The 27,936-nt window shown below is 42.8% G+C and overlaps 1 protein-coding gene across 1 annotated transcript; it reads left to right on the top strand.

The window, feature by feature from the left end:
• Window positions 1–52: 52 nt before the first annotated feature.
• On the top strand, window positions 53–27,670 carry rimbp2b (RIMS binding protein 2b). The gene is made up of 21 exons (XM_041042283.1): window positions 53–170; window positions 1,602–1,706; window positions 3,700–3,750; window positions 6,621–6,825; window positions 7,745–7,893; window positions 8,629–8,708; window positions 9,486–9,595; window positions 9,677–10,543; window positions 13,784–13,935; window positions 14,502–14,643; window positions 14,842–15,167; window positions 15,452–15,601; window positions 16,026–16,187; window positions 19,768–19,876; window positions 20,421–20,546; window positions 21,934–22,115; window positions 22,202–22,370; window positions 22,949–23,052; window positions 24,418–24,489; window positions 24,927–25,061; window positions 27,473–27,670. The coding sequence occupies exons 2-21, from the start codon at window positions 1,605–1,607 to the stop codon at window positions 27,668–27,670; spliced, it is 3,591 nt and encodes a 1,196-aa protein (XP_040898217.1). The 5' UTR covers window positions 53–170; window positions 1,602–1,604.
• The last annotated feature ends 266 nt before the right edge of the window (window positions 27,671–27,936 follow it).

The raw sequence follows: 27,936 nt of genomic DNA, 5'->3' as shown, positions 1-27,936 counted from the left end.
ACTCTCAAACTCAGTCACTTTGCTCCTTGCTTGTCCTGTCTGCACAGGTGAAGTCTGAGTATGCCCAGCTCAAAGAGACCCTTGGTGCTGTGACGCAGGAGAGAGATTTAGCCCTGTGGGAGAGGAACCAGCTCCAAGGCAAACTGGAGAACCTAGAGCAGGTGCTCAAGGTGAGGAAGCTGGCTCCAAGGGCAGACACTGTCTGTCAGTACTGTGTGCGTTTCTAGTTCTAGTAGTCCTTCTATCCTGGGATCCTAATTCAGGTGTTTTTTTTTTTGTTTTTTTTTACGGAGCCTAACCCTTTGCCAGTACCCCTTCTCCTACCTGTGCTACACTGCCTCCATCTGGTTATCTTCCACTATATTGTCTAATGTCCCTGACATGTCTGTTGCCTTCCAGTGTCGTGTTGGGAGTTCTGACCAGGAGCTGTGAAAGAGTAGAAGCTTGGAGCAGTCTGCCCCCCTTTCCTTTCCTATTCCACCCTTTCATGTTGTCCCGCCCTCCCTAACCTTTCCCTTCCTGCCTTCCCCATGTCCCCTCTCCCCCAGCTAGATTTATAAGGTATCACTGCTATGTCCATCTGTCAGGGAGCAGTCCTATTCAATCCCATTCTGAATGCTTTCTGTCCACCTCAGTGGCTGTGCTTATATTTCCCTTTATCCGTGGGCTGCTTACGAGACATACGAATGGTCACCTGGCTATATGACCACAGCACTGTGGAATGTAACTTTTGCATGAGGCAGGACAAAGAGTTTGGCTTTGCGACGACGGGAGGGGGAGGAAGACGAGATAAAGAGACTGGGTCACCCTTCATGATGATAATGTCACCTACAAGTTTGATGACATTACCTATCTTAGACCTTAATTTTTACTGGCATGAAAATGTCATTTGCTTCTTTCACCTTACAGTGTCGCAAGTATTCACATATAGTGGGAGCAGTGATGTGACTGGATGACACGGGCATACTGTATTATGAAGAGCCTAGCATTCAGTCCCTTGTATTGTATGGCTTCTTTTGTTGTTATGGATGACCACAGACAAGTGAGCACGCCATGGAGTTTGCTCACCCTTTTCATGTAACGTAAAACCCTGTAACGATCATGCAAAGACAACATCGCTGAGGACAGCTTTTCAAAGAGTCCCAGTAACCAGACTTCTGACAGGTATTGTGTTACCTAAAGGGGGCAGCAAACCTGACTGTGGATTGATGTTAGTTTTCTTTTTTTTTTTGTGTTCACACAGCAAAGCATCTCTAGTCCTCATCCATAGGCACCTTTGTGCAAATTTGATCTGACCTCTCCCGCGGATCATTTGACATAAACTGTCCTCACATGGCATTCACTGTGGCATAGTTTATGTCTTTCTCGTTGTTAAGGATTTAAAGATCAGTACACTGTTAACCAGCCTCTGTATGTGTGGTGTGTGTGCACATGTAACACCTGTGTTGTCTCTGAGTGTGGAGTAGAAGACTGGAGATGCATTTTGTGTTGGCTCAGTGCCGTTGGATTTTAGTTCCACTAACAGCAGCCCTCTCTATGCTCCCCCCCCTCCCCCACAATCCTCCCCCCTGGCTCTCCACCCCTGCACCCCCTGCGGACAGCATATGCGTGAGGCTGCGGAGCGGAGGCAGCAGCTAGAGTTGGAGCATGAGCAGGCCTTGGCTGTACTCAATGCAAAGCAGCAGGAGATTGACCTTCTTCAGAAGGTAAGGGAACTCGGGGAACATAACACTCACAGCACCAGAGGGTTGGGCTTTCTTGTTTGCCCAGCCTGTGCCTGTGTCATGGGTTAAAGAGCTTTTTGTTGAGCAGCGGTGCGATACATACAGTCCAACAAAGGTGAAAGTCAACTCAAAGACTATGTTACAGAGAGCAGAGCAAAGAATAGTGCACTCTACAGGCTACAGCACTCACTCCTCTCAACATTTTCATCACTGGAACTGCAATACATCCTCTTAGCCCCATCCTTCAGCTGTCTGTCACTCTCCAAACCCTGAGTGCTCAACATTTCTGGAGCACTGCTCTTGTTTGTTACAAGCGAGCAAATCAAACTTTGAAAAGCCAGAGTAGATATGACACTTTTTAGGGGCTTGCTTAAACAAAAAAATGCTGGCCCAGGCCATTTGATGGTTGGTCTTCCTCCTCTGTGCACTGGAGCTGACTGTAATGTCAAAGCAAGCCTAGCAAAGGCTGAGATTGCTGATAGTGTGAACGTGATAAGAATTGTCACCAAGGCCTTCTCTAGAAACAGCGTGTGTACCCCAGTGTTGCTGTTGCTGCAGCGTTGCTCTAACTTCACAGTCAGCCTTTCACAGGCAGAGTTCTCTCATTTCCTCTCTCTTTTTTTCTCTCATTAACAGAAGCTCATTACCGCCTTATCTTCCTTCAAACACTGGCTGCTCTCTGCATTCTCCTAAATTAATTGCCTGCAAAGTAGATTTATGAAATTGTAAAGTCCACAGATGCTCACATATTCATATGGAACACTTGTTTTTCTCAACAGATGTTTCTAGTTCTCGTAAGAAAAATGTCATGTATTATGCTACATTTCTATACAGTTCAGTGCTGCTGTAACACCCAAACCTTATTGCTCTTGAATGCACTGGCCTCTGTAATTCATTATTGATGGAACATAAATTTAAATTTCTTCAAAATTATGTTTGCTTGCACAGAGCCTCGGTTTAGGACACTTTTCTCAGATATAGCTTAAACAACCATTGAAACATTGTTTTAATGACAGTAGGTAACCAGTATATAATGAGAAATAATTGCCCGGGTCAGGGACCTGTATTACAATATACTCTCAGCTGGCAGTTTATTATTCATCTAGCCAAAAGTAATGCGGTCTAATACAACAGCCCTGCAATAAAACCCCCTTCTTCAAAGTTATAATGTTCAGTTTGTGTTGAAACTGTTTTAGAGAGATGTTCATCAGCTTAATGGTCAGTTTGGAGGCTGCAGTTTTTTTCAATGTTGAATTATGCTGTGTTACATGGACAGGTGTTTCTATTATTTTGTCCAGCCCATTTATATCAATGAGAGTAGGCTAAGTGACACTTCTCTAAAACGATTTTGATATAAACTGAACATTATAACCATATAAATCTGGTTTTAGTCGAGTGTGACAAACAGTACCTCGGATTACATCTATAGCTGGTGTTACAGCTGGGGGAGGAACCTTGCTGGAAAATTACATAATGTCTGTATATGGGTCAGTAGTTTTAGACCCCATGGCAAGTTGTATTCACAGGTAAGTGTAGTAAACTCACATGTGAATGCTTCCTTTAATATATTAACATTCTTGCATGCGCATAATTGTTTCATGTTGCATAACTTACTGTTGGACAATTAAATAGGCTTAAAAAACATAAACTATGAAAGGTGAAAATGCTGTAAAAAAAGCCACACTTTCTGTAGCTGCTTGTGGTTAATTGATCTCTGCTAAAATCAGGGCATTGTTAGCGAATGTTAAATGTGAGGAAAAGAAATCAACTGCCAATAGGTTTCATCCTTCATCGCTGCTTCACATAGTGTGGACAGAGATGGCGGCTTTCTTTTCAACCATTTTCACCCTGAGCACCAATGAATGAAAAGGTGTTTCCATTTTGTTTGTAAAGACCTTTCATTGGTGTTTTAAACTGAAACTAAACTTCAGTATAAATGAAAATGAACTGAAACGCCTCACCCTGTGTTTCCTAGGCTCAGGTTGAGGCTAAAAAGGAACATGAAGGCGCTGTCCATCTGTTAGAGGTGAGCGTCTGGACTCTGGGGGGAGGGCGGGGGGATTGACTGTGTGTGTTTCTGTGGTTGCTCCTGGAGGATAAGGGACTAGTCAGCCCTGGGGCAGACCTGTGTATACCTAGAGCCATTTCCTGCGTTTCTTGATTTCATTACTTGAATCTTTGCTTCTTTTTTTTTCTTTTTTTTTTTCTTTTTTTTTTTTTTTTTTCAAATATGAATCCCGGGCTGAGTGTATAGATTTATTTTCACAATGTTGTTAAATTGACTTGTGAGGTACACATTCAACATTTTTTGTGAAGTGAATAAAGTAAGAAAATGTCGCAGTCTTTAATTATCTATCTTTCATTTCATTTTTCTATTAGCCTTGTAATAGGGTGATACGTATGTGTGAGTGTCAAAGCAGCCTGTAATTTCAAGTCTTGTGCTTTCAAGATGTGTATGAGTGATCACATGTGTAATTGTGCTTTATTTCTTTCCAACATCTCTGTTCACTGTACGGGTGTGTGTTTATGCTTATACAGAACCACTTGGACAGCATGCAGGTATTTCAGAGCTGCTTTTATTTATTTACTTGATATTTTTGTAAAACCTTCCTAGTATAGTCAGTGTGGTATACAGTGCCCACATGTTTACTTTGGCCCAGAGTGTATGGTGATGTAACATCACATTGCAAAAGTAATTTTTCGTCATGATCTCAGTCTTGAATTAATGTAAAGCGTAATAAATATGCGAGTGGTAGTCAAAAGTAAAAGGTAACATGAAGCTTACATCAGTTATGAGCTGATTTAATGTGTGGTTATTGCTTTTTGGTTTTCAGAGCAATTCAGAGCTGCTTCAGAGCATCAGATCTTTCTTTGGCTTTAACCACCAATATTTCACATTTCCCATCAAAGCAAACTCATAAGTGGAGGGCTTTCTGACAGCCTGGAACATGACTGACAGCACAAACTGGAGGTCTTTCTGACTTGATCATAAAGAAAAATTCAGCTGCACTCGCTTATCAATTGATGAAAAGATTCAGAAAAATTCAGAATACGGATCGACTTCAATTAAAGATAAATGCCTGGGGCCTCACTGACTGACCTCAATTCCACATCATCAAAGCCCATCAACTCGTTGAGGAATGAAAATTTTAATTTATGGGAAGAGATATGTTTTTAAAGTGTGTATTTAGATGACTGACAAAAAATGACTACAATAAACATATGCAGAAAAGACATTTAAGTAGTAAAATACATTGCAATTAAAAAGTCTTTGGAAGTCAGTTTTCTTAGTGCAGATATTTTAGAATTAAATATTAATCATTATATCTGTACTGTACTGATGCAAACAGTAGGTATTAGCTGTTTGAGCGTATAAGACTGTATTGTTATCAAAGGATCACATTGCCAAATAGCGATGAATGTGATCCGTTTGCCGTTGTAGCATTGCATGTGTGTTATCCAGCATGTTTTAAGAACTGTCTACTTGCCATACAGCTGAGAACTGTATGATGCCATTCAAACAGATACCTCTTAATTTACCAATTCTATTACACAAATGCAGGAATTCCTTTGTCGTCTGTTTGCTAACAGCATGTTATATCCAGCAACAAGCGGTCTGCATGAAATGGACTCAGTGTTTGAACAGAACAGAACAGTTGCAGCAGGTGTTGCTGTGCGTTGGGCAGTGCTAAAAAAAATTCCACGGTAGCTTCAGCGTCCTCCGGAGCATCTCTGGTCCAGATTGCTGTCAGTTTCAGATTGACAAGTGATGAGTGCTGACACACTGCATCGTTCAACTTGAGAAATCATGCTGCAGCACCTGGAATTTCCATTATTCCTGCCCAAACAAAAATGTTCCGTTTGTCAGTGTGAGTCTGTACACTGAAGTTTCCTGCTCTTAAAGTATGGCCGATGATATTTTTTGTTTTTGTTATGGTTTACAAATCCCATGAAAAGACCATTACCAACAATATTTACCAACTTCCCTCACAGCCCGAAGTGCCTTGATTCCAAGTGAAGATGTAGATCTTTAAAAACATGAATTCTGTATAGTCACAAATATATATTTTCATTTTTAAAATTGGCAAAATTTCAACATTTAAACAGCTGTGAAGTGTAGTTTTTAGCATTTGGTGCTCTAGTGAGTATGTAGCAGCAGCACAGCAGGACACTGCACAATATTTGGGATTGACTTAACCTACAGGACCCATAGTCATCATAATTAAGTCACATGTGAGCCAGTGCCACAGTGTGGCTCACTGATGTGTTTTTGATAGTTTTCGGACAGCAGTGGATCCCTAGGCACAGAGTGAAGAGCTGTAACAGGCTTTGGCTACAGAGAGAATACTTGCTCGTATTGTTGATTTCGGTCTTTTCAAGGTATTACCTGACAATAAGTAAAAATATAGAATATCATCAGGCTCATGCTCTAAGACATTGTGCAGTTTGGGTTACACGAACTGCCTTGAAGCAAGAGCCTTTTATTTTCAGTATTGTTAGCATTAATGGTACTGTAGTTGTGCATGTTATTTGTACACTGTACTGTCAGTGGTACTTAAAAAGTCATTTCTTGAAGTTTTTCACTGTAATGACCCACGTTTTAAGTCCTACAGTAAAATTTCATCCCATATTCTATTTGTGTGTAGACAGTAGATGTATAAATATGTATATGCACCTACTGTACATATGTGTGTACTCTAGTATTTTTGTGTGTAAAATGTTCAGTCCTGCATCCTGTGGTTTCCTTCTTTTTCTTTTTCTTTTGCTTCTCCCCTTGTCTGACTGTCTGTCTGTGTGTCTGTCTCTCTGTCTTCCTTTCTCTCTCTGTCTTTCTGTCTTTCCGTCTCTCTGTCTCTCACTCCTCTCTCAATGACTCTCCTCCTTCACCATCATCAGGCCAAAGTCCGCGAGCTGGAGGAAAAATGTCGGACTCAGAGTGAGCAGTTCAACCTCCTGTCAAAAGAGCTGGAGAAGTTCCGGCTCCAGGCTGGGAAGTTTGATATCCTCAGCACTGAACCATTAACTGTATGTGAATCTCCTGGGTCGCCCAACAAATCCCTGTCCCAGCTCCTTAATGGACTGGCTGCCCCCCTAGGGAAAGGTATGTGTAAATTCTTAGTGATCCTTGGTGCTTCAAAAGGAAAAACTTTTTTTTTTAATTTACTCTATTATGTCTTATAGGTCATATATTAGTAGTTAAGTATTTTTACAAATTGATTGTATTGATACATCCCAGGTTCTCCATGGCGTAGGGGTTACATTTATACATTACAAAGGTGCTGTGCAACTGAACAAATGCATCCTGTCATGTGAGATGCAGACAGTAACTCCATACTGTACATATTAGAGTCAGAGTCATAGTGAAGTCAGTTCCCTCACATGAGGTGAAATAAAACTGTAGCTGAAATTAGAAATCTGAATATCCAGGCTTCTGACTTAATCTGCATAAAACAAAACCTGCTAATGAATTAATCAATCATAGTGAGAAATGGCCTCTAGCTGGCAAAACCTGTTCTGTGTTTGTTTTTGACTTGAAAACACGCTAATTACAGTCATATTTATCGCTCAACTCTTGCTATGAAACTGTAATTAATTATGTGTGGTAACAAATGATTGGAACCTGAAGAAAACGGTACAGTGAGAAATCTACCTAAATGATACCTGCTTAACAAAAACATTAGTAAAATTACATCTGTTCAAGTGGAAGAACCTTTAAGTGACTCTAAGCAGGTAAACTGATACCATACTTTGAGCACTCTACTGGGTGCAATCAGATGTCAGAGAATTGCAGAGGGTATTAGTATAATGTAGGTTATTGAATATTTCAATGCTACTATTTCTGTGTTCTGTTCTTCATCTCTTCTTTATCTGTCTCTGTCGCTGAAATGGACAGACAGTAGTTTTGTTCATGGACTCTTTTGTAATATGATTTTTTTTTTTTTTTTTGTCTCAAGTTTGATATTAGTTCACTTATGATGTGATGTGAGGATCTGATGGGAGAAGTTCTGTTTGTTCCGCAGGCAATGAGGCTCCAACAAGCAGATCTTTGATATCTGAGTTCATTCGACCACTCCAGATCAGTGGAGACAAGCCCGAGCTCCTCTCTGTCAAGCCAACATTCCTCACTCGCAGTCGAGCCGGCAGCCCGGCACGGGCTTTCCTCTCTGAGGTATCCGATAATGTCTGTTTGTATCCCATATGACTGCTGTTATATTGCAACTGTCTTCAAGTTACACAAGACAAGATTATGTAAATATCCTAAAAGACAACGTGGGCCTACAATAGTGTAGAAGTCCCAATAATCTAGATTGCTTTATGCTGCTCTGTTTACCCAAATGAAATCCTGTTGTCAGGTATGTGAATTTCCACCAACACCAAGGGACAAAACTAAACTTGTCTCCTTAACAGTATTAAGTGAGCTTAACTCAACAACGTTAGATCCATTACCGCTCTCATACCTTTGTTATCCTTCAGTACGGACAGCACTGTCTAACAGTTTTGGGCAAAAAATGCTGCTTCATTTTAATCTAAGTAATGTGTTTGGTCTGAAGAGAAAATCCACACAGCAGGGTTGCAGGAGGCTTCCTGGTTTTACTCAGGCAGGCAGACTATGTGGGACTGATCATAATATTTTTACTGCACAGGGGTTGGAAACAAAAAAATATCATGTTTATTATGTGCTTTTGAAAAATAAATTAGTTGGGACTGAAAGACTTTCATATTTTGAACATCTTGGCATTTTTATGCTAAATGTTAAAATGAGTTAATTAGCTTCATCTGCTGTAAGATGCTGAATGATCTCATCCACACTTGTGTTCTGATTATGTGGTGAAAGGGGAAACCACAAAGAAGAAATATTTGATGTCGAAAATATGGTTATTTGTACCTTTTTTGCCTTCTCTAGATGGACAAAGAGCTCAGCTCAACAACCAGGTCCAAACCGAGATTCACAGGGAAGGTTCGTCTGTGTATTGCTCGGTACAGGTATGTAGACACAATGCAAAATTACTTCTTCACTTACTACACAGTGTATCTTGTTTCATTTGAAACAGCGAACACAGAGAAAAATGTAACATGTTGCTATTGTTTTAAAGCCTTATATAATTGATTAAGCAGATTAGAATTTAAAGAATTTTCAAGCCTTTTTAATGCTTTGGAAATGTTTTGGGCACATTTTCAAAGTAATATGTCATTAGGCATTTTGTGCTAACATTACAAGACCTCCCAAACCAAAGTGATGCAGTGTAAATGTCCTAAGAGAGCAGGATTGTTAAGAGAGGTGGCCAGAAATCCTTTACTTACCTCTTTACAATAAAATGAACGAGCTGCTCAGTGTAGGTGTAGTAAGTCCTGGACAAATCTCGCTGAGATTATTTGCTTTTTCTCACAGAGCTTTAGGCTGTGGTCTTAAAGATGATTCAGTGTTTCTATCTCTAAAGAAAATTACCTGTCAGCACAAAAATAATTGGAATCCTCATAGCACAGAAATGTGAAATAGGGCCAGAGCTTTCAACCCACACGGTCTTCAGCTCTGTCAAATTTGTAGAAAAACAAAATAAATACATAAAAAAGAAAAACAAACTTCATACTTTTCAAAGCAGCTCTCAGCAAATCATTTTTCCTTGACATACATATTAGAGAATTGCAGAGTTGAACAAAAGCCTGGGGTGGAGAAATTGTAAAAAATAAATGTTATTAGATATTACGCTTTGGTAGCTGAATTGTTCATTTATGGTTTTATTTTTTATTTTTTTGCTGTAGTTACAATCCTTATGATGGGCCTAATGAGCATCCTGAGGCAGAGCTCCCCCTGGTGGCAGGGAAGTACCTCTACATTTACGGGACAATGGATGAGGATGGCTTTTATGAAGGTCTGACCTGCCTTGCTTATTGTTTATTGTTTTGTCCTTAATGTCCCCACAAAAAACAACTGTGTCTTCTTTGTTTCTCAGGAGAGCTGCTGGACGGACAGCGGGGACTCGTCCCATCCAATTTTGTGGATTTTGTCCAAGATGAGGAGACACCCTCTGTCCAGCACAGGGACACAGTGGCTAAAGAACCTGGCTACCTCAACCACAGTAGCCTGGGGCCTCAGAGACTGGGGGTCGGCACAGGAACAGGCATAAGCAGCCTGCTGTCTGACAGTAAACTAGACTGTCTAAGCACCAGCAGCTTGGGCATGGACCTCCTGGGCTCTTCCACCAATGGAACAGGAACCCTGGATGTCAGCATTGACGAGGTCGGTGAAGACATTGTGCCTTATCCCCGCCGCATCAACCTGATTAAACAACTGGCCAAGAGTGTGATTATTGGCTGGGATCCTCCTGTGGTCCCACCAGGCTGGGGCTCCATCAGTGGCTACAATGTCTTGGTGGATAAGGAGGTGCGCATGAGTGTCCCCTACGGGGGCAGGACAAAGTCTCTTATTGAAAAGCTCAATCTTGCCACCAACACCTACCGTATCTCAGTGCAGAGCATCACAGATCGGGGCCCATCGGACGAGCTCCGGTGCACTCTGCTCGTGGGAAAGGATGTGGTGGTGGCACCTTACTACCTGCGGGTGGACAGCATCACACAGGTCTCCGCTGAGCTCTCTTGGATGCCCAGCAACAGCAACTACAGCCACACCATCTTCCTCAATGGTGCAGAGTACGACATGGTCAAGGCGGGAGGCTACAAGTACAAGTTCTTCAACCTGAAGCCCATGACAGTTTACAAGGTGAAGGTTGTGGCGCAGCCGCATCAGGTGCCTTGGCAGCTTCCGATGGATCAGAGGGAGAAGAGGGAAATCTCTGTGGAGTTCTGCACTCAGCCTGCAGGTCAGCCTTCAAAACATTACTCACATTCACACTTTTACTCTTCAGTAAATTCAGGGTACTTATTTCTGTGTTTTGAATGGTTGTACAGCCATAGCAAGACCTACAGGGATCATTTTAGACACTAGCATGGCTTTAGGGATGGCAATGTTGGACCTTTGGTTGGTTGGGCTGACTGAAATATTACCCTGTAAAATGAAGATCCTTGAAGATCCCCTGACTCTTCCTCTAGCACCAGTGTGAGGCTGATATTTGTGATTTTGAGTGTATTATCTCAACAGTTGTTGGATGGATTGCCATCAAATTTGTTGTTCCCCTCAGGGTGAATGCTAAAGACCTTGGTGATCCCCTGACTTCTCAGTTGGTCTGAATATTAATTGGCCCAAAACTTTGGTTTAAGACCAAATCCTCAAAGACTAATGACATTCCCATTATCCCAAGCTATACTTTTGGTTGAGTTCTAATTAGCAAATGTTTGCAAGTTATCACAGTAAACTAAAATAGTGAACATGGTAAACATTATACCTGCTTTCACTTAAACTTGCATTATCAGATTATTCTTTATTGACCACTTGGGGGCAGTATAAAGATTCTGAAATGAACTTATTAGCAAATAATTTCTCATGTACTCATCCAGCAAACTCAAAGCAACATAAGCATACATTTGAAGATGTGTTTTTAGCCACCTAACAAACGTTAGTCCAACATTCACTCCCTTTTTATCTCCTTTTAGCTTTCTTTAATGCCTAACGAAAATGTCTGTCTCTTTAGCAGTAAAATGCTCCACTATGTTTACTAGCCAGTTGCTAATGTTGTGTCTGTGTCTGCTGTTTGGTGCTGAGCAGGTAGTATACTGTCTGCCTACTGTGGCTGGAAACAAGATTGATGAGAGCACTTAGGCTGAGCCAAAGCCTGAGTTTTGCTGGTGTCTGTAAATGCAGTCAGTATGTGAGTTTTGTGTGAGATGTATTTCTGATAAAGGTTTACTACTGTTCTCCTGTTGCCCTCCGATCTGATTGCCATTCTTGCAGTCTAATATTCTGTTCTGTTTCAAAGTCGTCTGATATTTTACAATGAAAGCCATCTGATAATTTACATCCAACACAGCAATCCACTTATTTACTCAGCCACACGCTTCAAGGCCATTACATTTACAAACCTGACAAACATCTCAGCCATTTCCATTTTTCCCCAGCCACTTTTAGATTGCCCTCAAGGATTTGTGTGTGTACTACTGTGATAAGACTGGATAAGACACATGCATGGTGGAAAAACAACAACAAAAAAGAAAAACGCAATAAGAAAACACCGAAGAAGCATTTGCTGAATAGAGCTACATAACACTGAAAACAAGAGTCTCTCAAAGCCAAATTAGTGTAAATAGTGAGCGTAGATCTCTGGGATTTCTTCTCCCATGAGGCTCGTTGATGCTTTGCTGTTGCCAGCATTAGCTTGGGTCTCACAGCCTGGCTGTCTTGCCACAGGAAATTTTTTACAGTGAAAATGTGATAAGAGAGGGTCTCTCCACAGCCGGCTACTTATATGGAACTGTTTTGCGTGTGTACATCATAGTATAGGATCAGCATATTTAGCCAATAGTGGGTGCCGATAAAATATGGTTCAGACATGTCATATTGTTTTTCTATGAGTAAGAGCTCAGGGGGATGGGATTGTGATTATTTAACCGTTGTTGTTCAACCGCCATTGCTGAGGTGCTGAGATAAGATGAAAGCAGTTTAGAAAATTAGAAACAAACAGGACATAACAGAGAGATTATGAAGTCATGTAATGAGTAGGAAAAAAGGTGAAAGGGAGGGAATAAAGGAAGGACACCGAGGTGCTGAGAGAGAAAGAGAGGGGAGGATGGAGAGAGGGTGATGCTGAAGTTTGAATTGACGTTTTCTGTTGGCAGCTGACGAGCTAACATGCTGAGAGTTCATTAAATGATCTATCTATTGAACATGTTAATCAGAGGCGTCTGAAACAGTCTCAGTATCGGTGGCGGACGACTCAATAAGGAGGAGAGGACAGTGTCTGGAGGCACTATATTAGGTTTTCACACTCAGCATGTGCTCTTCAAACAAGTGACTTCATTAGATCTTAGAGATCCAAGATTTTTTATTAATATTAGTCACAGGGAGCAGCCTCTAATTCCCTGCCTGGAAATCAGTGTCTGCTGTTTGTGTCCAGTATCAATGAAAACAGGCTCCACTGAAATATTCATTTAAACACTAAAATCAGTTCTCAGAGGAGCCTGTTGTTTATGACTGCTGTAGTTTAAATATGAGAAGAGGAAACAGCCACTGCTGCTGTTTCAGGACTGTGTGTGTGTGTTGTCTGCTGACAGACAGTGTAGAAATGTGATTAAGATTGCATTTATGTCGATTCTCTGACACACACACACACACGCGCGCGCACACACACACACAGCTGCACATTGCAGCTTGGAGATACTGCTGACTGCATCTGCTCACTCTTTCTCACTGTGTGACTGCAGGGGAGCAGCAGCATTGCACAGATGGGTATGTTGTTTAGTATGCAGGCAGAGCTGACAGATTGTGGAAACAGCAAACTGTGTTTTTTTTTTTTTTGTTTGTTTTTTTTTGATGTCCTATAGAATATTGTGAGTGAGAATCTGGCAACAGGATATTGCTGTACATACACTGATGGACGAATGTTGGCAAACTTGTTTTTCTATCAATGTAACGCCTTCCTCCGATATGCGTATGAATGAATCTCAGGATACACACCATGAACCTGCACAGAAATGAGAATGAATATAAAAAAGATCAGCCTACAAATTACAGTATTTAATATATAATAATAATAAATGTTCCATTTAACTGTCACTGACTCATTGTATCACAGCAAATACCCACTGTTCATTTCAATGGGATTGAGAAGGCTTTTAGAATAATTTTGAATTTAGTTTACATTGTGTTTAGTTTACACAGTTCTTGGTAACAACACAGGGTCAGGATATATTCACTAATTTACACTGGGACACGTAACATGATTTCTCTAGAATGAGCATATCCTCATTTCATACCTCTGTGAAACGGTTACTGAATGTGAGAAGTCCATAGTACTGAAGTCAGCACATTCATTTTTGATCAGGTTGGCAGAAATGGTTCAGCCACTGTTGAGCTGCCTTTTTTCTCTCCTTATCCAATGTGTGTGTGTGTGTGTGTGTGTGTGTGTGTGTGTGTGTGTGTGTGTGTGTGTGTGTGTTGTTCTCCCCAGGGCCCCCTCTCCCTCCCCAGGAGGTGCAGGTCCAGTGTGGTCAGACTCCCGGGGTCCTGCAGGTCAGATGGAAGCCGCCACCGCTGACGCCTTCAGGAACCTCCAACGGGGCCAGTGTGATTGGCTACGCTGTGTGCACAAAGGGGCAAAAGGTACCAAATGTCAGAACAACTCATGTTTTTTTTTTTTAGTCCTACAATATATTTTTTAAAAAAGGTAGCCTTTACCTTCCTCAGTGGTGACTTCTATGTGTAGCGCTCTATTGCCATCTCCTGGAGAAGTGACATAATGCTGATGTCCAGCCCCCAGCGACAAGCATTACTTAAGAAATAAATTCAAAGCAGAGAGCTGTGACAGACGGCATGGTGCTGTGTCACTGTGACATCCCTTTTCCAGAGGGAGCTATTGTTTGTGTCCACTTTAATTTTAAACCAAAATTAAGAAGATGGATAGAGATGACAACAAGCTTGAGGTGGGTGCTATAGTTACAATTTAAACATGGGTGGTCAGTTTATTGTGCTGGACCTCCAACATCTACAAATCTGTGTGCTATGATAATATGGAATAATCTGGCATTTCTCCTCAGCCAACAATAAGAGAACTACAACTGCTTGTAGTTGTGTTTTTATGATGGTGTTTTTACAGAGTAAGTACTTCTGCATGCTGACATTCTGAATTGCCCTTTGGTAAGGACTCTCTGGTTCCTCTGTGAATGCAGATAGCAGAGGTCTTGTACCCCACAGCAGACTATGTGACCGTGGAGTTGAACAGGATTCAGTGTCTGGAGGCCAGGGAAGTCATTGTAAGGACGTTATCAACACAAGGGGACTCCCAGGACTCGCCCGTGGCCATCATCCCGCACAATCTCTTGGGCTCTCCACGCCTCTCTCACCGAACCACTGCACCTCCCCATCCAATGTCTCACCCGCAGTCCCATCCAGTGCACTCACAAACTCATCCTCCCTACCCATCAACATATCCCCCGAATCACCCTCAGCCTCAGATGCAGCCTCTGCCTCGAGCCCAGCCCCACACGCTACCCCATGCACAGCCGCACACGCAGCCCCTCCGTCACCCTCCTCCTCATCCCCAGTCTCATTTCCAGCGACACCCCATGCCCAAGTCCAAGCCGTTAGTAAGTGCCAGAGAGCCAGAAACCAAAGAGCATGAGATGGGCCTGCGGCCAGCCCAGCCCTGGGAGCGCTCCCCCTCTCCGCTGCCTCCCATGCGCGGACCCAACCTAGAGCCGCCGCACTTCCAGCCACGGCGATCGCCCTCTCCTCAGAGGATCCTGCCGCAGCCTCAGGGAGTCCCCATCCCCAACACTATCGCCAAGGCCATGGCCAGGGAAGCTGCCCAGAGAGTGTTTGCCGAGGGTAACCGGGTACGTGGGGGTTTCATTAGACAACAGAATTCATCTCACCATGTGGTAGTATCTAGCACTGAGCCTGGAAATCACATTTTTCAGTTTGCTAGTGGGAATATCTGGTTTCAAGATAGAACTGTTTGTCTCTTGAAAATTTCTATGAAAGTATATTTGCAAAAAGTAGAAAATTAAAATTCACCAATTTTTCACTTCGTTCAATAAAAAAAATATGATTTTAAGTATATTACACTAAATTATTTGGGCATTTCTTTTATCTGAAAGTCTAACATTTCTCTTGTCAGGCTGAGAAAAGGAACATCTTTAGTGAACGAGGGAACGCCTTGCATCCGCTCAACTCTGATGAGGAGGAGGATGGCTACGACTCTCCTCATGCCAGGAGGAGAGGAGCCTCCGTGGATGAATTCCTCAGAGGCTCAGAGCTGGGCAGACAGGTACTTTACAGAAAACAGAAACTGTGCTCAGCCAATCAGTGATTGCGCATCACTTGTTTCTAGGAGGAGCATGGAATCAGTCACCTACATGTAGGCAAAATCAAACCAGTTGGAGCCCTTCTTAATGTATATGTCAGTATCTGTATTGTTTGTTCTTGTAAACAAATATTTACGGGATGTAGAAAAAGTGTTCAACACTATTGTCAGCGTATTGCTATAAATACGTTTTCACCAACACACACAACAATCAGTGCTGTGGTTTTCAGAATCTCTGTAGAGTGCAGACACTTTTCCTCATCTATTTTTTGTAATGATGATTATTGCCACATAATCCAGCATAAAAATGTAAGAATAAATATAAAGTTATGAACTTGTTGGTCTCTACCTAATACTCTTCATCTTTCTCTCTCCCGTTCTCCCTTAGCACCACCATCACCACTACAGCCACAGTGAGGAGTACCACACAGAGAGCAGCCGGGGCTCTGACCTGTCCGACATAATGGAGGAGGACGAGGAAGATCTTTACTCTGAGATGCAACTGGAGGAGGGCCGCAGGCGCAGTATCAACTCTCACAACACTCTTAAGGTACTTACTTCACACCTTCAGTCCGTAGTGGCCCCGGGGGAGGACAGGGGAGGGTGGGGGGGCTACAGGGATTTAGGAGGGGAGGAGGGCGGGGGGGGTCTTGTCACTTGCAGATGTACCTGCTCTCTCACACAGGCTCTACAACCAGGCCCATCGTGGCTTTGCCTGGCTGAGGCCCCCCCCCCCCCCCCCCCGCCTTGCGTTAGCTGAGTCAGTCTCCCCACCCCAGCCTGCTCCTCCACCTCGACCCTCCAGCACTGCTTTATTCATTCAAGGCTGAGCTCATGGGAATGGCTGTGTATACATAACTGTACAGCATGAGAGAGGGGAAGGTTGTAAACTAAAGGCATAATGTTGTTTTTTGATGCTCTTTATACTGTATGAAGGAGTATGACAAGTGTTAAAGTCAAACGTTAGAATGTTAAGTTGAAGTGCAAATATTAATATACTGTACTGTATCAAAGGGTCATGGCATATCAAGTGCATATGGGAATCTCATTTAAGTGAGTACTTAAATGGAAATATTCACTTTTGTTTATGTCTGTCATGTCCTAATGTTTATTTTTTTCTATTGTCAATGTAGATGTTAACATTGTTGGTACATGATCCTGTCTTCATTTGGTCTTTCAGTAGGCATGTGTGGATATAAAGCCAGCCTGCCGTGTTATGAGAGTGAGAGGTACTGTAGTGGCTGATTGGTCCTCTGTATTATAGTAGACTTGCTATCAGTATCAGTTAGCACAGTATCACTGCTAATTTGGTTAAGTTGTCCCTGTTTTTGTCCAGTTTAACTTGTACAGTAATGTGGTGTTCATGAAGAGTATTCACTGGTGTATTAACCCTTTTAAATACACCAATACAGCGTCTCCTTTTTGTCATTGCCGTCTATTTGTAAATCACTGTTGTACATTTTCCATCCGCTTATATGTCCAGTAATGATAAATTTAAATTAGATATTGCTAAGGGAATAATCGTAGATGTATTGTCAAATTTGCTTCTGCCGTTCTTTTCTGTGAGCACATAGCAGGAAGTTCTGTATGTTTCACTATATTTGAAATTGTTGCTAAAGAAGTGTCCTCATGCAGTATGTCCTCACTAGCTGAATGTTCTCCTCACTTAGTTTCATGTTGTTCATTTTTGGCTTTTTTTTTTAAGGTTTATTCATTCATTTCATCCACATTGATGTCTTCATTTATCCCTCAGCAGTGGCACAAACTAAGTGTGTTGCATACCTTTTGTTTTGTTTTATATTTCTAATTTCCCACAAAACAAAATCCCCTTCTCTACATTTTAACCTCTGTGCCCACATTCAGTTCATTAGTTATCACTCCATATTTGAGCCTTCACAGATTCCTGTTCAGAGCATGCCATTTTCTCCTCACGGAATGAGACTGCATGTCTTACTACATTGCCACAAATAACTAATTCTGTCTTTATTTTGTCTTCCCCCCCCATTTGTTCTATTCACATTCTGTGTTGTTTCCTGCCTGTTCTAAAACCTTCGAAAAACTTTTCGACCCCCCCCCCCCCCCCACTCAAAAATCTAAACTGAACCTTTTTGAATTGAACTAACTGAACTGTGAAATTGTGGAACTTTACCTCTCGGTCACGACTGAAGGCATATTACAAGCGTCAGGACTTGGCTGAGGAAAGAGACTGCTGGGACCTCCAGAGGGAGGTGGTGAAGCAGAAGTCGCTCCGCAGCAAGCGTCTCCACAGCATCCCCGAGGTGGCCGAGGAGGAGTCGGACAGCGTGGACAGCATGGGCCAACGCCTGTGCTTCGAAGATGGAGGGCGGCCAGGAACGCCGCACACTCAGAGGAGGATGTACCCCCAAGACACCCACACGCACAACCACGCCCCCCCCAGCAAGTCCTCCCGCCACCTGCAGCGCCAGCGCTCCTCCCCTCGCTTCACTGACAGCCGCTACTGCTACAGTGCAGACGACCGCAGCCTGGGACGCCCCAACCGCCAGAACACCAAGAGTCCTGACAGTGGTTTAGACTGTGGCAGTGAGGAAGAAGGCTCTCTAGGCCGAGGCCATCGAGGGTACTATGCTCATGGGAGCCCATTGCGGGGACCTGTGCGCATCATTCACTGTGAAGGCCCGGTAGAAAGGCGGGCTCTGGCTATGGGCCGTAAAAGAACTCTGACTCGCCAGTGCAGCGTAGAGGAAGAGTTCTCTGACGCTCCAGTGACTGCAGCCAAGTCGGTACACACGGGTGACTTTAGGAACAGGGAGCACTTTGGGCCTGGTCGGGAGGCCGGGTCGCGAAACTACTCCAGGGAAGGGGCCCTGAGCGAGGGCAGGCTGAACGAGCTGGACAGGGTCTATTACAGCCCCCACAGGGAGGCTAGGGCCCAGTCTTTGTCCAGGCTCAACCGGGACCAGCCGCTGGTGTGTGATTCAGACTTTCTGCTGTACTTTCCATCCGCAAGCTGCAGCCATTCTGTTTTCTGAATGTTGTTTGTTTTTCTTTATAATTACCCCCCCCTTCCATTTGGCGTTTTTTCATTTTATGACAAGTTATCACACGGTCATGGTTGGTCTGGTTTGATGTTTTATTTTGTATGAATTACTTTGCTTGTACTCAGAATGTCAGGTGGATTTTAAAGTTTTAAAGTTTTTAATTACCTAAAGGCCATTTAACTAAGTTTTGACTTCTCATGTCTTTGAGGGGAAAGGTTCCATTTAGAGGAAAGTCTCTGTGCAGTGCATGGGAACGAGCTGCTCCTGTCTTTTCTGCCCTTGTCCCCCTGCCCTCTCTGTGCCAGCTTTGGGCTTCATATGTTGCTCTTCATGTCTCGCCTGGCAGAGCTGCAGCCGTAGCGCTCCACCCTGTGCTTGGAGCTTTTGTTTCAGCATCTCCTGCCTCTCATTGCTTCACATACAAAATAAGGCCAGATCAAGACTGTGGCAGCCCGTTGTGATTCATTTAGCCTTCAACCGATACACATCATCTCTTGCTTGTCTCTTTCACTTGTTTCAGCAGAAGATTCTCGTCATGTTCATCATCACTTTCATATATTAAATGTGTGTTGATCGTTGTGATACAAAGCCCCCGGCTGAAAATATAATGGCTTTGCTCATCTAACCACGTCTTTATCCATTTTCAATCACACTCACCCTCTACTTTAGCTCATTTTTCTTCTCATCCACGCTTTCTCTCTCTTCTTTACTCATCATTTCTGTCTTTTTTGCCGTCATTTGCTTCCTTTTCTCATCAAGGAGCTGACATGCACAGAACAAAACAAACCAAACAAATGGTCTTTAGCTAAACATCTGACCCTTTCTAACCCCCAGTCCATGTTGTTGTGTTGGGGGTTGATTTGATTTACTTGTTTTGATGGTTTGTTGGATTTCTTTATTGTTTTATGGATTTTTTTTGTTTTGTTTTTTTACTATTATTTTGCCTCCCTAAGGACAAATGGAAGCCACATCATTTGCTCTTATGGTTTTCAGTTGTTTAAACAGGATTGTGGGATTCTTTTAAATTATTTCAAGTGTTTACTTGTCTTCACCTCGCAGGCAGTTTCTTGTTCTAACATCTCACCTATTGTTTTTTTTTTTACTCTAAAGATCATTGGGAACTCACCATCACACGGAAGCGCTGATCGTCTGGACCACTCAGGGAGGAGGCCGGTTCACATCGGCACCCCCCCTCAGCGACGACCCATCCCATCCATTGGTTAGTGAGGTCACCACATGAGGAGACGCCTCATCTCCACCTGCAGGGCCACTGATGTTTGTGCTGTTTATACCATGTGTCTCCCTTACCCATGTGAGCCGAGCTGTACATCTCTCCCATAGAGCTTAAACAACCACGTAGACCCTTTTTTTGTGGGGTGTCTGCGCACCCTGTAGCTGTCCATCCTCATGAGCTGGATTCGCCAAATGTTCACATGCAGTTTTGCAGGAAAGTTATCCCAGATACACTCCCCATGCCTGTGTGTTTACTGTGGGTTAACATGTTTACATGATCCCCACCCCCACCCCCCAATCTGACCTCCCCGCAACAGTGAAAGCATTGCTGTTTTACACCCAGTGACTCCAGAGTGAAACCTGTTGCCTTGTATACCCCCTCTCCTCCTCCTCCTCCTCCTCCTTCTCCCCCACCTCAGGGCAACCTCATCATCCTACTGTCTCAGCATGAGTGAATGGGCCATGGGGTAGAGCAGAGTGTGTGTGTGGGGGATCTCTGACCGTAACGTTGTGATTGGTGTCTTCTGTAGAGATCACCATGGACAGTAACAGTGAGGGGAGTGAGGGGAACCTCTCACCCGTCAAGGAGGATGTTTACTATGGCAGTGTAGCTCGGCGCAGGATATGGCGATCTATGTCCTCAGAGGATCAATATGGTATGTGATGCAGCTTCTCTCCAAGATGACAATTCACCCTAACAATGCCAGAAAAGGCCAAGAGTCACTCTTGAACACATGCAGTGATATCATGGTTGGTCTTTGTTCTGTGCTGGACAGGCAGCTGCTTCTGTTTAGTTTAGCTTAGCTTAGCTGAATAAAGCTGATGGGGGAAGACCAAGACCGGCCACTTTTTTCCGTTGCTGGAGAATGAAAATCCTTTCCCTGTATGTACTCCTATACCTTCAATCCCAGGAAACCCCAAACCACCCACTCTTCCCATTCACCCTCCATATCCTGGTCACTCTCCCACCACACCACAACTTAGCCTGCCTTCCTCTTCCTTACCTTTTCTGCCACCTCTTCTTTTCCTTCTCCTCCTGCCTTAATGAGCCAGCAGCCCGTCTCCTTTGTTAATTTTGCATGACCTGTTTACAATACAGTGAGAAGGAAAGACAAAATACTGGAAGAGTTAGTGCATTCTTGCCTTGTTGGTATCACTCGGTTGCACCTTCATTTGCTCTGCTGCCATCCAACTCAAACATGTTTTACACGGTTGAAGCACATTTTACATCTTCCAAAAAAGCATATCTCAGTTGCTTAGTTGGTATTGGTTGCTGTATCTCTGAGCCATTATCCAGACTTACAATCTGCCATCGAAACATTTAACATGGTGATCCATGAGAAGCATGGGGAACTGATATCAGGTTCATCCCTTCCCCCTCACTGTCCCTGATATCTGTGTTGCCAGGAACTGCTGGGGCATTTGATGTGTTATCTCCCTTGGGAACGTGCCTCCTTTTCCCCCTTTTTTTTGGCTGCACATTGTTTCCAGACGTGGCCTAAAAGCATGACACGACACCTGCATCTGGTGTAGGAATGTCCCAGCGAAGCATGCATGTCGATCAGCCTCTGTGAGATAAGGCAGTGAAACAGCAATGAACAATAGTGCAGTGTTACTTGTGTCCTCCTGGTGTGCACAGTCCCTCAGTTTCCCTTGCACCCCAGAAACTGCCTGACGTGCGTTTCCTGTCTGTGCTGTGTTGTACTGTGTTCTATGATGTTTGGTGAGTGTCACGCCAGCAAGCAGAGATGTGTGAACGAAGAACCCTGCTGTGCTACCATTGTACCCAGGCCTTTATTGTGAAAACACCCATTTGCTTTTAAGTGCGTGGACGCAACAGAAGTATCGTTCTCAAAGTGAGAGAGATTAAAACGAAAAGTGGAATTATCGCTTTCGATCTCTGGCTCTTTTTTCACACATGAATCTCATCACCTTCTCCCCTGTCAGCTCTAACAAAGAGACATCTTCTGCTCTCATTGCCTCTACAGCCAGCGTGGCTGTATAAGGCTGGTAGTAGCAGCAGAGGCCTCCTCTATGTTTCAGACGGCTATGGCGGTCGCAGGCACGGGAGGGGACGGCGTTCCCCGGATTACTATGAGGAATCAGAGCCTGAGGAGCTGACCCGTGTGTTTGTGGCTCTGTTTGACTATGACCCCCTGTCCATGTCTCCCAACCCTGACGCTGCTGATGAGGAGCTGCCATTCAAGGAGGGCCAGATCATCAAGGTTAGATTCCCAGTTGCAGGTTTGATGGTCTCTGTCCTTTGTTTTCGGGCTGGGCATCTTCCCCTGACACTTTGTTGTTCCTGTAGGTATTTGGGAATAAAGATACGGATGGCTTCTACAGGGCGGAGGTTCGTGATCGAGTGGGTCTGATCCCCTGTAACATGGTCTCTGAGATCCAAACAGAGGATGACGAGATGATGGACCAGCTCCTCAAACAGGGCTTCCTGCCTCTTAACACTCCTGTGGAGAAGTTAGGTGAGGCATTATTTTCCTACAATACCCTCACAACCTCTTTTTTTTTTAAGTTTGTTTCACTTTGGCCTCATACCCTTTGTCTTTCTGGGAAACGTAATGTTCTACTAAATTGTCTTTTTCTGACACATTTCTCCTTTCCTCTACTCTTCCCACTTAATTATGTTTTTCTGCTTTCCTGTGAAGTGAACTGCGACCGTTTCAAAGATGGCCGCTCAATAAATCGCAGGTCCAGAAAGTCCAAGAGAGGTCTGTGTCCAGTGAAATGCTCTTCTGCTCTTTGCTTCATCTTTACTGCTTTTATTTTTTTTTGCATTCCTCACCATCCTTGTCCATCTGTGAACATTTGACTTATTTCTCCTATATTTGCTGTCACTAAGCAATCCCCAGCTACTAACATGGACATAGTGTGAATACCCTGAAAATCCGATGATCACATATTTCAAAGATTGTTGGACTTAAGAGGGTGTTATGTATCGTCTCTGGTCATCGCATCCTTCAACTAAATTTTTCTTTATATTATTACGACTGATTACTCTTTGTATCTTTGTGTCTGTCTTTATTACTTTACCTCTTCACAGAGAGGAACAGGCGGAGCGGGCGTCAACACCCGATGTCAACACGGAGAATGGTAGCTCTGTACGACTACGACCCCAGAGAGAGCTCCCCTAACGTTGATGTAGAGGTACCGTCCTCCCGTAGCTCTTGCTGTCTCTTAACATTGTCTTGACCGTTCTCTATCACCATCATCATGTTAACAAATGTATAAAAGCGGTCAAAGCACAAAACATTTTTCAGGTGCACAGGCAGTGAGATAAGGATACTTTTATTTGTCATTTTGAGATTAATTCAGAATTTAAATAAATAGTTTGACATTTTTAGGAAAATGCTTGTGCATTCTCTTGCCCAGAGTTTATTGAGAAGATTCATATTACCTTCATGTCGGTCTGTTAAATATAATGCTACAGCAGCTGCTTAGCTTAGCATAAACACTGGAAACGGGGGGAAACAGCTAGCCTAGCTCTGTCCACAGTTTAAAAAAAACATCTGCCCTCCAGCACCTCTAAAGTTAATTTACCTGTTATATTTTGTTTAAGTGTAAAAGAGACAAGTTGTGCTTTTATATCAACCCATTCTCCATTCACACAATGTGACCCCCACTGGCTGTGTAGTTACATTATGTAAATAGCCTGAATGAGCTACTTTTGCCGTGCTATGTAGTTGGAGTGGTTCGTTAACAGGTGAGAGCTGTATGAGAGTGGTATCTGTCTTCTTATCTAACTCTTGACATGACAGTTTCAAACTACTGATTTAAGCTTGACTGAGGGCAGTACTGTATGTACGCAGGTGAGGTTGAATGAGGAGTTACTGTTAGCTCTGTGTTAGCCAGAGGATTGAAAGTACTTTCCCGTGCTGTTTTTTTTTTTTGTTTTGGCCCCCCCCCCCCCCCCCCCCCCCGGTTTCACTTACTCTCACCTTTCTATTGGCACTGCCACCGACACAGTATGAGGGCAACAGACTGAATGAGGAGGTGAGTGAGGGTGAGGAGGGTACGGTACTGTCTGCTCTGTGTGTGTTTCCTCCCCCCATTTGTTGGAGTGCAAATAAGGAGGCGGGCTTTGGATGACGGGCCACGGCCCTCTGTCCCTGGTGGTCATGAACACAGCCCCTCATGCCTTGCCTGAGCCAGCATCTCCCCCCCTCGGTTTGGTCTTTTGTGTCGACCTGTCTCCTACATAATGCACATATGCTGTGTTTGGTTTGTGTCTTCTCGAGAATCCCATAGGAGAGATGTGCCCACTGTGTTGCAATCCTGTCTTCACAGTTCCAACATTTGATGCATTTACAGTTGCAACAGTCTGAGACTGAATTGACACTCGTGTTTAAGATGCATCACATTGATTTGGAGAAGGAAGCACAGCATTTCAAACTCATCAAACCCCAGTAGATTTGATGTTTTGGAAAGTCTTTGGCAAACTTTAAGCTGCTGTAAACAAAAACAAAAGCACAACAGGCCAAATGTATCTCAAGGCTCTTTGTTCTTTGACAGGCTGAACTGACTTTCTGTGCCGGTGACGTCATCACAGTTTTTGGTGAAATAGATGAAGATGGCTTTTACTATGTAAGTTCCAAACATCTCCAATCTCCACGTCTGATGATCATCTGTTTCTGTTTTTTATTTTTCTTGAGCACAGTGCAGTCCTTAGAGGTGTGCTACTGTAGGCACGGCTTTACATAATAACACATCTGTGCAAACTTAATCATAGAGCTGTGAAGTGGGAGTAATCATTGTGGGCATCCAAGGTCCTGGAAATAAAAGTGTTGTTCGTTTTCTGCAGAGACAAAATTTTAGTTTGAACGCATCCAGTACAGACGAGAATTCTCAAAACTGTCTGTGTTGAATCATCAGTATAAAAGATGAACAAATGCTTAAGAAAGATTATGGTTCTTTGAAAAAAAAAAACAACATAAGCCTGCATAGATAAAATTTTAAGGATGAAAGTAAAATACAATTCCTAAGGAGCAGAGTGACCCTCAGTGTTGTTGTGTGCTCCACAGGGCGAGCTCAATGGACACAAAGGACTGGTTCCTTCCAACTTTCTAGAAGAAGTGCCTGATGATGTAGAGGTTTTTCTCACTGACTCACCATCTCGATACCCCCAGGACAATCCAGCACGGATAAAGACCAAAAGGGTACATGCTCCTTCGCAGTACTAGCCCTCTGTCATCCATTTACTCTTTTCAGTTCCCTCTATCTCCTTTAGTTTTGTGTCTGTGAGTGTGTGTCTCATTGATCAAAGTACAATGGGATTTCTGACTTTGGAGCATTACACTGTAAATAAATAGATGTCTAAAGATCTATGAAAAAAAAAGAAAAAGAAAACTTATAAAACTTTAAGACTAACACAGAGGTACTTTTATTTTTCATGTTTACTGCTGTTAAAGGGGGGGGGGGGGGGGGGGGGGGGTTCTGCATTGTATAATACATGGATATACTGTATTCATAAAGCATTCTCAATGAGAGTAAAATGGAGGGGGAGAAGCTCCTGTGACTTTTTACTTGTTCTGTCATGTCTTGAAAACAGCAGTTAACACTTTTTGCACATGCGTACTTCTGCATTCTGACAGATGCTTTATGAATATATTCTGTGTTTGATCTCCAATAATTTCTAATAGAGTAAATAGTTTTGTTGTACTGAAAGATGAACTATGTAGTCTGTAGCTCAGCATGTTCTATAGTCCAGATGCATGAATTCTTGACCATTTTATATAAAGATAAGTCTAGTGTAGTACAACTTTTGTATCTGCTCCTGAACGCCTTGTTTTGTAAATTGCTTTCTTGTAAAGTAGCACGCAAAGGTCACTTAGCCTATGTTGCCATCGAGAGAATAATTTCAGAAGTAATTATTTACTAAATGTAAATATGTGATGTTATTTTTGTGTTTAACAAATAATGCAATTGTTGAAAAAAAAAATTTAATAGGTGTCATCAGATATTTCTTTCCTTGTGTTCTAATTTGCCATTGTCATAGTGCAAACTATATTGAAATGCCATCACCATATATATTTTTTTTATTTCTTTTCCTCACCCGCTTGGCAAAACAGAAGAAGAGTGTTCATTTCACACCTTAAAGGCTCTGTTTCCGTCACGTAAGTGAGCAACTGAGGATACCAAGATTACGCTCCCCTCGTCTAATGCAGCTGACATGGGTACCCTTAGTTTCTGGTATGCAACATGTATACTTTGTATGATATTCCTTTAGCGCTGCTATGCCTTTAGGTAGTGTTTAGGAATCTTTGTTCCTCTGTAACACTCAGTACTGTTGGTTGGTAGGAGACAGTAACCCTAGCCAATGCATTAGACAAGATGTATGGTATCTTCAGTTGTTTCTCTGAGTGTTGTACATGACAATGTCCGTCTCCTGCAATAAGTCTCCTGCTGTAACTCATGGGAAGCTAAAAGGCCATTGTTGCACAGTTACCTTCAATTACCGAAAATCTGAGTTGGAATGAACAGCACTTCTAACATTTAGACTTCTCTCAGTGCAGTATGACCTGCTGCTGCTTCCTAGAAAAGATATTACAGAAAACCTACCAATTCTATGCAAAAACCCAAAGAATAGCATCAGATGTTCTTTTGGTTTCACAGTTGTAGTGTTAAGCCGCTCGCCAAATGGGCAAACCATGTTCTTGTATGTGAAAGAGTAATGTGAAATGGTACAAAGAAATACACCTCTGAAATCTGAAACATCATTTTGGTGAAATCAGTTCGCATTTTGGTTTTCAAATCAGTTCCAATTCTGTGAATCAAGGTGAATTATTGATTAGACTGCAAAACAATACTTACTGACTTAGAGGGAGACTACGCATCAGTCTCGCTTTAAATTCAGCACAATTAAACACTAAATTCAACAGAATGATTTTGATATGTTATATGTTCTGGTGTGTAAATTGTATTCACACATACTGTATAGAGAAATATAATAATACTAATAATATCAGTGTAATCTTTAACCATCTGTCTTCCCAAAGTGCAATTTAAAGGAGCCTTTTAGCTCATGATTACAGAAAAGGAATAGTGACTAGTAGTTTCTCTGTAACCCAGTTGTATCAGTAAATATCTCTATATATTGAAGAGGAAGGAAAGTGAATGTGATATAAATATGTCCCACTTGTCCCAAAATGCAAAATGTATCTGTTTATGTGAGAGGAACTGCCCTGCCTCTGATAGTCATTGCTGGGAAATGTTGTCACCTTGCATTGATGTGGAAGTTAGTCGATGTCATGCTTAAATTCTGTGTTGTCGTAGCTTATTCATAGCAGCTTCATAAAAAAACAAACAAACAAAAAAAAACTGTTTCTACCTGACAGAGGGGGAGGGACAGGTGGGGAGGGGGGGTTGTGGGAGGGGGGAGTGAGTGTGTATGTGTGTGTTTGTCTATACCTGAGTGCACAAGACTACATCCAGAGAGGTAGACTTCAGAGCTATGGTGGCCCTGATGAGACAGAAAGGACTTAAGGGAAGGAGAGGAGTAAGTGACTGAGGTGTGAGAGACAGCTGGCTTTTTAACACCCTCAACTGTCCCTTACGGGTCTCCCATTAGGTTCCATTGGAAAAATCGGGTCCGCCCAGAAGAGCAGCCTCTCCCACAGTGCGTCCACACATCCCTGGCTCTGGCCCTGCCACCGTGGGGCCCGGCAGTCCCATCAGGGCCCCAGTGGACATGTACTCCTCCAAAAAGAAAAAGGGACTGCTCTCCAAAGGGAAGAAACTATTGCAAAGACTTGGCGCTGTAAAATAATTTCTCGACATACTTGGAGAGTCTCATCCACTTCCTTGTAGTGTTTAAAAAAGGAAAAAAAAAAAGAAAAAAAAATCTAAATATCATACAGTGGAAAGGTGGCATTTGTGAGCTTAGCAAATGCTTTATTCTTGTACATCTGTTGTATACTAGAATATTTGTATTTTGTTAATGGTATCAACTACATATTTTCAACAACAACACATTTCATATTATGGTCCCGAGGCCTCGTGGTGTCGGCCGATGTAGTTTTTGAGTATCTTACC

This window comes from Toxotes jaculatrix, chromosome 7 (genome assembly GCF_017976425.1).
Source record: "Toxotes jaculatrix isolate fToxJac2 chromosome 7, fToxJac2.pri, whole genome shotgun sequence".
In the NCBI taxonomy this organism is placed as follows: domain Eukaryota; kingdom Metazoa; phylum Chordata; class Actinopteri; family Toxotidae; genus Toxotes; species Toxotes jaculatrix.
This window is presented reverse-complemented; position numbering and strand designations above follow the sequence as displayed.

Bases quoted from the DNA above. Each gene is read 5' to 3' on its own strand.
- rimbp2b (XM_041042283.1), top strand. From the start codon at position 1,605: ATGCGTGAGGCTGCGGAGCGGAGGCAGCAGCTAGAGTTGGAGCATGAG. The intron at 9,596-9,676 runs GTCTGACCTGCC...TTTGTTTCTCAG, and splicing joins TGAGGATGGCTTTTATGAAG to GAGAGCTGCTGGACGGACAG. The intron at 14,644-14,841 runs ACAATCTCTTGG...CACAGCCGCACA, and splicing joins GCCCGTGGCCATCATCCCGC to CGCAGCCCCTCCGTCACCCT.